This window comes from Dipodomys merriami, unplaced genomic scaffold (genome assembly GCF_024711535.1).
Source record: "Dipodomys merriami isolate MVZ:Mamm:240054 unplaced genomic scaffold, mDipMer1.0.p SCAF_20, whole genome shotgun sequence".
Classification (NCBI taxonomy): Eukaryota; Metazoa; Chordata; class Mammalia; order Rodentia; family Heteromyidae; genus Dipodomys; species Dipodomys merriami.
In genome coordinates this window covers 21,790,581-21,801,851 of record NW_027203382.1, presented here as the reverse complement: position 1 = coordinate 21,801,851, position 11,271 = coordinate 21,790,581, and the positions used below count along the sequence as shown (strand labels likewise).

At 38.9% G+C, this 11,271-nt stretch overlaps 1 protein-coding gene across 1 annotated transcript in view; it reads left to right on the top strand.

Moving 5' to 3' along the window:
* Positions 1-11,271, top strand: part of LOC138832930 (cardiomyopathy-associated protein 5-like) — a 92,662-nt gene that overhangs the window by 65,470 nt on the left and 15,921 nt on the right. Inside the window, exons 8-9 of the mRNA XM_070031197.1 lie at positions 1,530-1,676; positions 3,374-3,521. Coding sequence (XP_069887298.1) covers positions 1,530-1,676; positions 3,374-3,521 — 295 coding nt within the window. The remainder of the gene's footprint in view (positions 1-1,529; positions 1,677-3,373; positions 3,522-11,271) is intronic.

The following is an 11,271-nucleotide window of genomic DNA, read 5'->3' as shown; positions in this document are numbered from 1 at the left end:
GTGAGGATAAGTAATTTGTCCCATGCCACATAACTTGTACATGGCAGGGGCAAGACTTAAACATTAATCTTTCAGATTTATGAACAAAAGTTGATGTTTTTGCTTATCTCTGTGTTTATTTTGTTTTACCATATTTTGCTTACCGTCATCCCTAACCCAAACATTTCCCTGTTGGGTGTCTCATGGTTTCATGCCTTTAACTGTGCTGATAACAGCCAGCTGTCAGATGATCTACCCTGGGATACCATGCTGGTGTGATAAGGTCTTCAGTAACATGTGCCATGTGGATTTTTAACAGAAGTGCCTAAAGGAATGACTCCAGTGCAAACTGTAACCACAGTGTCTGGGCAATGGGGAAAATGTTTTTCAGAGTCTTAGTGATGTTGGTCAAATGGATCTTTATGTTCTCTAAAAGGAGGTGATTGAAGAATTTGGCTAGGTTGGGGCCCTAATTTTCTTTTAAGGAAACAGTTGGGTTCTTCACTGAAGAAATTTTAAGAGGTGACTTTCAGAACCAATAAAAGTAAATAACTGAAGTCACTATAGACTATTTAAAAAATTGTTCTTTTTAAAAAAACGTTCTTTTTTAAAAGGGAGAAAAATTTAGTAGTAATAATCAAGTTGGCTCAAAAGAGCAGGTATACAAAATAGTATTGAGTTACATTTACTGTAAAAATATAAAAAGTAAGATAATTGAACAAATTTGAAAGGAAAGTATCTTTATTGAACAAAGTTACTTAGAATAGCATATAACCTATCAATCTAAGCATTTCTATAAACTATGAAAATCCTTAGTTGAAAGAATTCAGGAATTCATAAGAAAGAACCAGGATTTGAAACCTAGAAAGTCATAAGAATGCAAATATTGTTTGCTAATCATCAACAATGCTTTGTAACCTGCAGTTAAAAAACACATAGTTGTTCTTTTTTATGATATACTCTGATGAAATGCTGGTACTAGCTCTTAAGAATTTTCTTGAAGATGTATTACTGAAATCTAAACTAGCATTAACTATGAAATTTTAATATTTGCTATTGAGATAAGTTACTTTAATTGTGGTATTTGAAGCTCAGCATCTTACAAATATATTATTATTAATTATTATTTTGTGATAAGTGTTCACAAGTAATACCATGGCTTTTTTGTTTGGAAGTCTTGGGGCTTGAACTCTGTTCCCGAACTTTTTTGCTCAGGGCTAATACTCTACCACTTGAGCTAAAGCTTCACTGCTAGTTTTTGGGCTTTTTTGGTGGTTATTTGGAACAAAGAGTCTTACAAACTTTCCTGCCAGGGCTGGAAAGTTAGGATTATGACATGAGCCACATGCACCCAGAAGTATTAAATCATTGTGAATATCTTTTCAGACTTCTATTGCATTCTTATGTATTTATTCTAAAGAGCTAGTTATTAAATAATTTAATTTGTAAGGTCTTTTTTCCACTGGAAAAATCATATTACATTAAAAAAATTGTAACATCTAGTTAACTTTGAAGGGCATCTTAGAGTTTATGGTTGTGTTTTATTCTAGAATTGGTAGAAGAATACAGATTGACAGTGAAAGAAAGCTACTGCATTTTTGAAGATTTGGAACCTGACCGATGCTATCAAGTCTGGGTAATGGCTGTGAACTTCACTGGATGTAGCCTGCCTAGTGAAAGGGCAATTTTTAGAACAGGTAAGGAGATGCTATGGGAGAGGGGTTTATGAGACAATACTCTTGAGATCAGCCAGTAAGTATCGATGAGGCACCTGTTGTATGTTGAATGTGGAGCAAAATGCTGGGTATAAAATAATGAGAAAGACTGAGTTCCTGTTTACAAAAGCTCAAAGGCTGCTAGAAAAAAATCACAGAAAATATTGATAATAATCCAGATACAAGTTATTATGAGAGCAATCTAAAGGGGGACACAGATGGTCACCAGAGGGGCAGCATCAGGAATGGCTTCCTACAGCTGATTCCTGTAGAAATTGCTTTAGAGGATCAGTAAGAAGTAATACATTATTGGAGCATATTTCATTTGGAGAAAGTGTTTGAGTAGAGACACTGAGGTAGGAAACAGTTAAAAACATATAGGGCAGCCGGGCACCAGTGGCTCACGCCTGTAATCCTAGCTACTCAGGAGGCTGAGATCTGAAGATCACAGTTCAAAGCCAGCCCAGGCACGAAAGTCTGTGAGATTCTTTTTTTTTTTTTTTTTTTGGGTCCGGTTGTGGGGCCTGAACTCTGGGCCTGGGCGCTGTCCCTCAGCTCTTCAGCCCAGGGCTAGCGCTCTACCGCTTGAGCCACAGCGCCACTTCCGGCTTTTTTTCTTTTTGCTTATGTGGTGCTGAGGAATTGAACCCAGGGCCTCAGGCATGCAAGGCAAGCGCTCTACCACTGAGCCACCTTCCCAGCCCCAGAAAGTCTGTGAGATTCTTATCTGCAATAAACTACTCAGAAAACCGGAAGTGGCTCTGTGGCTCAAGTGGTAAAGAGCTTGCCTTGAGCTGAAGAGCTAAGGGACAGCACCCAGGCCCAGAGTTCAAGCCCCATGACCAACCAAAAAACAAACAAACAAAAAACAAACAAACAAAACAACCATATAGGGCACTATAAGAAGTGTGCTATTACTTTTTAGACTTAGAAATAAGGAGAGATCAATAGAAAAAACTACCATATGGAGGCTGTATTTACAAAACAAGAAGGCTGGGTTTCATTGTATAGGTGCTAAGAGATAAGCAATGATATTCAACTAATGAATGTTGATATCTTTTCATAAGGGGCTGAAGCAGGTTTTAAGATAATTGTAGTTGTCTCAGGGAAGAATTAGCTTGCTCCTGCCCTTTACAACTTTATCCTTTCGTCTTGTTTTTGAAATAATTCTGTATAGAGCACCTACTGAAGACAAGATCATAACTATCTTTTGTGCAAAGATAGATGGGCAAGGATTTTTTTGTTTATTTATTTACATGTACAGTAAATGTATAAAGTGGAGCAGGGTTTACTGTAAGCCTATATTAGAGGCTATATGGGGATGAATTAAAAACTCTTCCACTTAGAAAGCAGAGGAGAGAGGGAGACTATTAGCTATATACACTTTTTATCTCCTTTGGGTTTTTAACACAGAATGAATTTTCAGATAAAAATTATTTATTCTCAGTAAATTAATAATAAAAGTGTTTAAAATAGCTGGGGTGCAGGTCAGTGGCAAAGTGCTTACCTAGTAAGTGCAATGTATGTCCTGGGTTTGATCCTCAGTACCAAAAAAAAAAAAAAAGGACAAAAAATACATTTTAAAGTGTTAAAAATAAAATCATACTTAAGCCTTCTTCCCCAGCAGCAGGGAAAGCAAGCCGACATTGCTCGCGATTGATTTGCTTCTCTCTCTGCAGCGCCTTCCACCCCTGTAATTCATGCTGAGGACTGCACTGTGTGTTGGAACACAGCTACCATCCGATGGCGGCCTGCCAACCCAGATGCCACAGAGACTTACACTCTAGAGTACTGTAGACAGCACTCTCCAGAGGGTGAGGGTCTCAGGTAAGAGTCCTTTTCCAGAAAGAGACATCCCAGAGCTCTAGGAAGCAAGACATCCCAGAACTCTAGGAACCAAATTCTAGACTCATAGCTAACCTCTGAGCTTGTGCTCACCATGCAAGAAAAGCATCTCCAAATCCTGCAGAGGTAATTAAGCTGTGGACTTGATTTACAGCTCCATCACTATTCATCAATGAACTGCATGTTTGTAATAAAACCCACTCTACAATGCAGAATAATAACTCCCTTGTAAGAAAATGTATATGAACTTTAGTAAGATAGAACATTCTTTGAGGTATATTTAACTTGAGTCATTAGACAGGATTTATGCATATTTTATGTACTTTTTACTAGCACTATCATAATAGGTACATGTAACTCAGGAAACTAATAGTGAGCTTGTGTATAATGCAAATCAGAATGTCTCCATGATATATTGGTAACATAAATGAGCTAATTACGCTTTTATTATTACAGAGACATACCTGTCTCTACAAGAAGAATCTAGAGATTCTTCTAGTAAAAAAGAAATGGGAAGTTCTCTCACTAAAATGGTGAAGCTAAATTTTATCAATAAAGGTCCATGTAATCACTAGACACTTATAAGTGTTAGCTCACCTATGAGATGGTTTTCCAAAGTCCCAATGATAGAATAACTTCACACACCATTATGAATACTCCTGTTTTGAGACACTTAATTTTTCTTTCTGATCAAATTTACTGAGATAAACTATTTTGGCAGGATATGTAAATTAGAAATAATGGTATGGAATGAGACAACATTTTAATGAAGCATATTGTCTGACCTCTTGATTATCTTCATGATCAATCTACAGCTATTTATTTAGCTATGATATGAGGTTTCATATGACTGAGCAATAATTATAGTTTCTTTCAAGCTGAAGACAGACTTCACAAAGAAATTATCAAATTGGGTTGGGTGGGTGTGTATGGGTGGGATGGAGGCATTTTAGCCGAAGTGAGAATGTGGTAAATGTACAAGAAAATACCCTGGACCTTGTGCAGAGCCCCTAGATACTATGAGAATATGATTTTATGAGTGTGTGAGTTGTATAGAAATCTCCCCCAGTATCAGCAGAGAAAGCCTAGCTCTCTCTGAGGCCAGCTCAGACTGTTCATGAATGTTCTGAAGTGAATCATCTTTTATGGCAGCAATTCCCAGCTGGCATTTGCATAAATCATATCAGCACAGTTGGATACTTAAATCAGCAGGAATCTGGAAACCTTGAGACTTTGTAGCCAACTCACTGAGGGAGCCGAGATATCATCTCATTATTATAATTACAAGGAGAAGGGAAAGGGAAAACAAAGGGAAAAGGTGTCCACTGAAGGCCTTCACATGCCAGGAATTATTTTTACTCTGTTAATCCTCTCAACAATAAAAGAAGGTAGGTGGTGATCTCTGTTAAGCTAGACTTCAGTGAGTTGGCCAAGGTAGTAGATGATGGAGAAAGAGAGTAAAAGGTAAGGATTCACATCTAGGTCTATCTTATTCTTATAATGTTGTCATGACAGTGAGTTAGCATAGTCAACAGCCTGACAACTGGGAATTACCAGGTTGTCTTTGATTTCTTTGTTACATGAAAAACAGATAATAGAGAATGCAACACATTCAAACCCCCTTGATTTTTCCTTTGCCCAATCATCCTGGGGCCTCAAAACTATAAAAGGTGGGGGCATTTGATATCAGTAATCCATTCCAAATAAATCCTTCTACCAAAGCCAGAGAGATCAATCATAGCTCCATTTGTAGGAAAATCAAATGGCCATTCACCAGTTTCATCAAAGCTAATGTAGGATTTATTGAAACAAAAAAACTTGTCATTAGTGTATTCTATTTGAGACTTTTCTATCAAGTTCAATTTTATTACATTGCAAAAGAGTGTATGAGGAGCTGAAGTTTATACCAGTGGTAGAACAATTCAAGGTCCATTGTCATATACTGCATGTAGTTCAATAAGTTTAAAAGTAAGGGAAGTCCCACATGTGGGGCATTCTTTAGAGTTTGGATCTGTGTTGAAGATGGGGCTATTTTCCAATTAGATGCTCAAAGACTCCTCGGTACCAGGAAATGCAATGGCATGGCCCATCCATAGCTCAGTGCTGACTCTTTAGCTCCTTGCTGAGTCTGACTTTAGATAATTTTTTGAAACAAGCAAATTTTTTTTGGCCACAAATTGTTACCTTGATTATCTGCCAGATCTACTGTTGATGCACTGTATCAGAGTCAGCCTTCATCAGCACAAGCCTCTCAAGTCTTGTATTCCAGGCTGGTCTCAATAGACGGTGAAATAATTAATCTGTAATTCCAATACACCAGAACTGCAAAAATCATTCATGTCTTTTGGTTCTCTGGTCAAAGGGTTTCAGAGGGAAGGGAATTCTGCTCTCTTGAAAGGGCCATGGGTTTTACATGTTTTAACCATCTGGTTAAAGCTGGTTCTCACAACCAGCTTTAGAAGATCTCATTATGTATGGCATTTTGAAACTCTCTAAAATATGATTCCCCTACAATCTCTATATCTCAGTTATAATCCTATTTATCTACTGGTTTTATAACTCTTATGAAAGTTTTTTCCTTGGAAAATCCTATTCTAAACTAGATACCAAAACTGATTCGCTCCCAAAATTGATTAGGAGGGGAGCAAGGAAGATAAAAAATGATCTAGACTAAGAAGCAGGTAAGGATGAGGAACTTATCTGTGTAGGTCCTCCACAATAGTCTGTTACATGTACCAGTGAATGAATGGAATTGGCCAACCTCCTTTTGACATAACTCACTTTGTGAACCTAATTGGCTAAGAGCTGTCTCTAAGCTAAAGAGAGAGGACGTAAGAATTAAATGATTCCCCCTCTTTTCTCCACCAATAATCCCTGATAAAAATGGGCGGTCTTAAAAACTATGATCTGCTAGGCACTGGTGGCTCATGTCAGTAATCCTAGCTACTCAGCTGAGACCTAGAGGAAAAAATTCTGTGAGATTCCATTTCCAATCAACCAGCAAGATGTAGGACCTGAAGTCTGGCTTAAGAGGGAGCAAGCCAGCAGGAAGCAGTGGGACGCTGGGGCTCTGTGTTCAAGTCCCAGTACCAGGAAAAACAAAACAAAACAAACAAACAGAAACCTGGTCTGCTGTAGAAAGGGCAGTTAAAAGGAAATGAAAAAGGAGAAAAGGATGATTGATACACACACACACACACACACACACACACACACACACACACACACACACACACACACACACACACACACACACACACACACACACACACACACACACACACACACACACACACACACACACACACACACACACACCCGAGCTATGACATTCATTGTCCTTTAGAGTGGGGAATCTAATTTTGGTTGCCAGAGCAAAATCAGATCATCTTCAGACCTGAATTCATTCTTCTGGAATGATGGCCTCTAGATGTTCCACTTTAAGAATAAAGGTCCTGGTTGAACTCTTCCGGTGGGTGTTTGAATGAGGCAAGCCTACTCTGCCCTCAAGTTCCATGACACAGTGTCTGAAATAGCTGAGCAATTGTCTCTTTCATAATCCATACAGAAATTTGCATATTTTGGCGTGTGGGCATCGAGGCTCCATCCCAGCAGTTGGTCCCTGTGGGGACTGGGGGTGGGCGGGAGTGACAATCCTCAGTTTGTGTGTGGGGGCCCAAGGGAGCTCCTACTCACCCTCTTCCTGTTTTTCTTTGAATGCTCTCCTCAGGTTGGGTGGGCTCAACACACTTTCAAAATTTTTCCACCGCTCGGCTCTTTCCTCAGCTGTTCTGTCTCTCCTGTGTGAGAGAAGTCAGCAGAAGTGTGGGTGGAGGAGGGAAAACTGAGAGAAATATAGTACAAGGATTAGCTGTGTGGGCTGTGCGGAGAAAATCTGTGTGGTGAATGACAAATCTGTGAGACTCAATACTCCACAAGGCAGGCAGGAGTGAGCCTCTTGTTCCCTGCTCCCTGGCCCCTGAAGAGGCTGTGGGGTTGGGAGACCCTCCCTGTTCTGTCTTCCAGGGTGAGCCTTCCCAAGAGAGGTCAGCTTCTAGGCGCTGGGCTTGTCCACCTTGTCCTCTGTGCCTAGCTTATGGGTCCACTGATTGAGGAGAAAAAGAATTGCATGGTAAAGCAGGTAATATGTATATGCTCTATGTGGGGGTACCTGCTGTTCCCTGTACAGTAAGGACAAGTAAAGATGTGTTTCCTAATGAACTTTCTGCCTAAATCAAGTGTGGAGAATCTCTGCACTTCTCGCTCTTCCAAAAAAAAAAACCAAAACCCCAAACTCACAAAAACTTCCTTATTAAGCCTTCAGGTGGATGCATAGGTGATGACTGACCAGCAGTGGCTGCAATGTGTGGGTAAAGAAGACTTGCTCCCAAGGATGACAGGAGAGTCCAAATGCATTGAGTACTGAAGAGCTAATTGCCATCTATGTGGTAGTGTCTGCCCTCGCCAGGTTAGGAGCTCCTTTTGCAGGGAGCTATGTGCAGGTGACATCCCTCTGCATTCTTGGCATCCAGCATTTTCTAAATGAAATCTTCCTAAATGAATCCAACTTGACTTTGGGCTTTAGAAGTCACATCCATCTCCTGGTTGTACAGGAAAATCCTCAGTCAATGGAAACACAACCTGTTCCTTCAGTTGGAACTTAGACTGTCACTTTCTTATAGCATCCAACTTGTTCACAATAAAAGAGCTAGACATAACAGAACTGCTCAAACAGCCCTGTAAGAATAAGAGACGGATAGTGCAGAGGTGAGGAGACTTGTATCAGGAGCTCAGGGTGAGAATAGTACCTCAAGGGAACATAAAATTCAAAATCTGAATGTCTTGGCAGCTGAAGTGAACACTGGAGAGGGGGAAGAGAGCAAGACAGAGGAAGAAAGATTACATAACTCATCTCTTTAAAAAGGAAGCACAACATTTCACTAAGAGAGACAATTATATTTCTTGACATTCAGCTCTAAGATGAATTTTTCATGGAGATCTTTATATAAGGGCTATTAAACAAGATAATAGTGATTGTCTTTTAAGAGCAGTTTTACCAAAGATGTGAAAACATTTCCTATGCAACCATTAAAAAAATATCAGATCTGAAGGAACGCATAGTGTTAAAATCCATACAGGCAGGTCTACAGGGACTTTGTAATTGTCGACATATGTGGTGGGGAGTGATAAGGAAGTGCTCAGAGAATCTGGGAGCATGCATGTTAGGAGGCTCCAGGGTTTCTCTGCCTGCAATGTAAATGATATCATTCAGGTTTGGGGAGGATTGCAAGAGAGAAAAACAGATGTCCGGGATCCTTCCTCTAGAACTCTCAGCTGTGTTGATGTTATGAGACATTCTAACCACAGGGAATCCTAGCCCCAGGTTATCAGCACTTAGCCCTTGTACTGTTTTTCAGCACAGTCATGAAGTGAGGTTTAATTAAAATTGAGTATCCTAGTATACGTATTCATCCAAAGAAAAATAGTTCCATTAAATTTTTTATCGAGTTTTATAAATGGAATATAAAGTGTATAATATAAGAAATATAAGGTATATCAACAATTTTCTTCTTAATCCTGGTCTAACCTGTTTTTTTACTTTAAACAATTGCTATTTTTACAGTTGGGTAAGGTTTTATAAATAGCTTCAGCCATGGCTATTTGATTAGTTGTTCTTGTATTTAATATTGCTCATGTTCTCAAGTATTTTCCTTTTCCTTTCTCTCCTTTCTACCTTTTCTCATCCCCATACTATGTCTTGATTGTGTTTCCCAAACCTCAGCGATCATAAAAATGAACCGGGATGCTTGTTGAACATTGAATTGTACAGGCTCCTCTCATGATATTCTAGTTTGGAAACGGGGTGTGGGTGTGCTTGTCTGTAAGCCCAGCACTTGGAAGGCTGATGCAAGAGGATCTCAAGGTTGAGGCCAGCCTGGCTACCTAGTGGGTTTGATATCAGCCAGGACTACATATTTTGTGTCAAAACAGAGAAAGAGGTGGAGGGGAGGGGAGGAGGAGCCAGTTCAGAAGGCTTATGATGCTCAGACAGGTTGGGAAACACTGCTTCCCTTACAGGTCCCACAGAGCCCAGCATGTGCTTCGCTCATAGTTCACAGTAAATGGTGTTGACTGACTGGCTGGATGTTGGTGCTGCCAATGTGCATGCCAGTAAGAGCCAACTGTGTTTTTAAACAACAATTCATACTTAGCCATCTGCTGTGCACCGCAGAGATGGCACCATCGTAGGCTGCTTCCAGGAGTCATGGCACTGGATTCCTGCATATTGTCTCTACACAGGCTGCTCCCGAAAGCAGCTTAGATCCGGTGTACAACGGGGCAGTGCAGAGAGCATCTATTCCCTATTGCCAGTACCTCAAGGTTCCAAGCATGTGCACATGCTTAAGGTAACCCCTTACCTCCATCCTGAGTTATTGAATTAACAAATTCCTAGAGAGGCTTATTGAAACCAAGCACATCCAACTAACTCCTTAATCCTTCCTGACCTGCCAGTATAGCTATTAAACGTGAATGAGTGGGAAAGAGGGAACAACTGACACTATGCAAAAAGAAGGAATGTGCACATCACCTGATGTGGAAGAAATAACTGTATTGTCAAAGCTCATAGAACTCATAAACGTTATAGACCACAAAAGACAATTTGCCCCATGAAAGTGAGAGTGTGTTTGTGAATTTAACTAAGCATCACTATCCCACAATACTGTAAAATTTGTGAATTTATGTAATCACTTAATCACAATAAAGAATTTGCAAACAAAAGTAAATTACTTAATTTTGGATAGGTAAAGATATTTACAAATTCAACACATAACCAAAAAAAGGGAATACACTGAAAATTAATTTCCTTTCTACCTAAACTTAGCTCTTAATTTTCATCCCCAGATGAAAATGTTAATTGATTCGTATTTATCCTTTTGGATAGTCTGTGCACATAAAAGCATCTATAGTTTTTTTCAATAAATGGTAACATACTGTGTATGTATTTCTACCATCTTGCTTTTCTTGCTTATCAAAATGTTGTATTGAGCATCCCATACCAATACATATGGAACTACCTCAATTAAAAATCAAAACAATACCATTTCTTTCTCTCTTAAGGATGGAATTTATTTGCTCAATTGAGAGGCATATAAGCTGCTATGCTCTTTTTACCACCACCAACAATGCTGTAGTAAATTATATATATATATATATATATATATATATATATATATATATATATATATGTAATTTCACAGATGTACAAATGAATCTGTAGTATAAATTCTCTCTTTTTATATTTATATTCCTTTAAAACAATTCCATAAAGTAGGTATGTATTGAGTGGTGATAGGCATTATGTAATTGTTTTCATGGAGGTAGTAGCTTTTCTCCCTAGCTGGTGTCTAAAGGTGCTTGGTTCTGTGTCTTAGTATATGGTATGGTAGAACCTTTGATTGTTAGCAATTGGGTGCGTAAAAGCTGGAATCATATGGTTTAACTTTGCATTTCTTTCACTAAGCCAAATGTCTATAGGTTTCAGAGCTACTATTTCCCTTTTTGTGAGCTGTTCATTTCCTTTATCTGTTGCCTTACATTATGACATTTTATTTTTTATTTTTTAATGGAAGCTCTCTTTTTTTCCCTTTCATGTGTGAAATGCATGAGTTGCAAATCTTTTAAAAAATATACTTCAAATGTTAATTTAGTTGAACTTATCGATCTCTTTTGA